This window comes from Perkinsus marinus (genome assembly GCF_000006405.1).
Source record: "Perkinsus marinus ATCC 50983 genomic scaffold scf_1104296972898, whole genome shotgun sequence".
NCBI lineage: Eukaryota > Perkinsozoa > Perkinsida > Perkinsidae > Perkinsus > Perkinsus marinus.
This window is the reverse complement of record NW_003201619.1, coordinates 1-1,270: the sequence shown is the minus strand read 5'-3', so window position 1 is coordinate 1,270 and position 1,270 is coordinate 1. Positions and strand designations below refer to the sequence as shown.

General features: G+C 53.0%; 1 protein-coding gene across 1 annotated transcript; it reads right to left on the bottom strand.

Moving 5' to 3' along the window:
- Nucleotides 1-217: 217 nt before the first annotated feature.
- Pmar_PMAR013451 (hypothetical protein) lies at nucleotides 218-1,022 on the bottom strand (the record flags this gene model as incomplete). The annotated part of the gene is made up of 1 exon (XM_002766457.1): nucleotides 218-1,022. A coding segment is annotated over one exon (805 nt), but the record flags the coding sequence as incomplete, so codon positions are not given.
- Between the last annotated feature and the right edge of the window lie 248 nt (nucleotides 1,023-1,270).

Sequence of the window (1,270 nt, the reverse complement as noted above, 5' to 3'; positions counted from 1 at the left end):
CTGAGTAGTAGGAGTCACAGTGGTAACAGCTGAGTAGTAGGAGCCCCAGTGGTAACAGCCTGAGTAGTAGGAGCCACAGTAGTAACAACCTGAGTTGTAGGAGTCAAAGTAGTGGCCGACTGCGTGGTGACAATCTGAGATGTCGCAGAGGAAATAGTAGTAGCCTGGGTAGTCGGCGTCACAGATGGGATCGATGTAGTCGGGGTTGTAGTCTCACCGAAGTTGCTGCAGACGCTCGGACCACAAGGCTGATCACCATCGTAACAGACAGGCACGTGGAGCCACCACTTGCAGTACGACACGCGATCAAAAGAAAGGTCAGGATTAATAGCGGTACAGTAAGCATCGCAGTTGGAGCTGGGACCAACATGTGCATCAGGAGGACCTTCGGTGGGAGCAGGAGTGCCGGTGGGACAATCCGATGGGCCACAAGATTGATCGCCACCCTGACAGACAGGCTCGTTCTTCCACCACTTACAGTACGAAGTTGGCCCATTGAGACCGACGCAGTAGGCGTTGCAGGGGGCAGACTCGTAGGGGTGCGCACCCGCTGGGAGAGAAGGTGTGGGAGCAGGAGGCCACGTCTGGGAGGTGCATACAGTTTGATCACCACATGGTTGATCGCCACCAAGACAAGTAGGGCGAGGAAGCCACCACTTGCAGTATGAAGCCTCATCATTGAGACTCTGGCACATCGTGTCACAGGCAGGCTCATACGTTCCATCACCAGTTGGTACTACGTCAGTCGGTGTTACGGTGATAGCGGGACCACAGATAGCTATTGTACCACAAGGCTGATCACCTCCCTGGCACGTGGGTGGGCTAAGATCAAGTTTACAGTAAGAAGCACCCCCGTTAAGCCCCTGGCAGTAGATATCACAGGTGTTCTGCAAAGTTGGAGCATCAATCGTGGTAGGCGGGACTGTAGTCGCGGGAACCGAGGTGGTAGTGCTGACTTGGAGACGACGTAGAGCCCCTGATACCGCTGAAGGAAGAACACAGGCGATGAATAGTGTGTGCATGATGACTAGGACTGAGCGAAACCCTGATAGCACGCGTGACTAAACACCATCATGACCAAGATCTCATGCTGTGTGGACTTACTCAAACACTGTGATACATCTAGGAGCGTACACATCATCTGTCTCCGAGTAAGATAGTCCAATTTGATCTGCGTGGTATAGACTCGAAGTCAAGATGGATTTGACTGAAACGGAAAGATTCTACTATCTTCCACCGTGCGCAACTCTTTCACCGTGCGCAGGTCCTC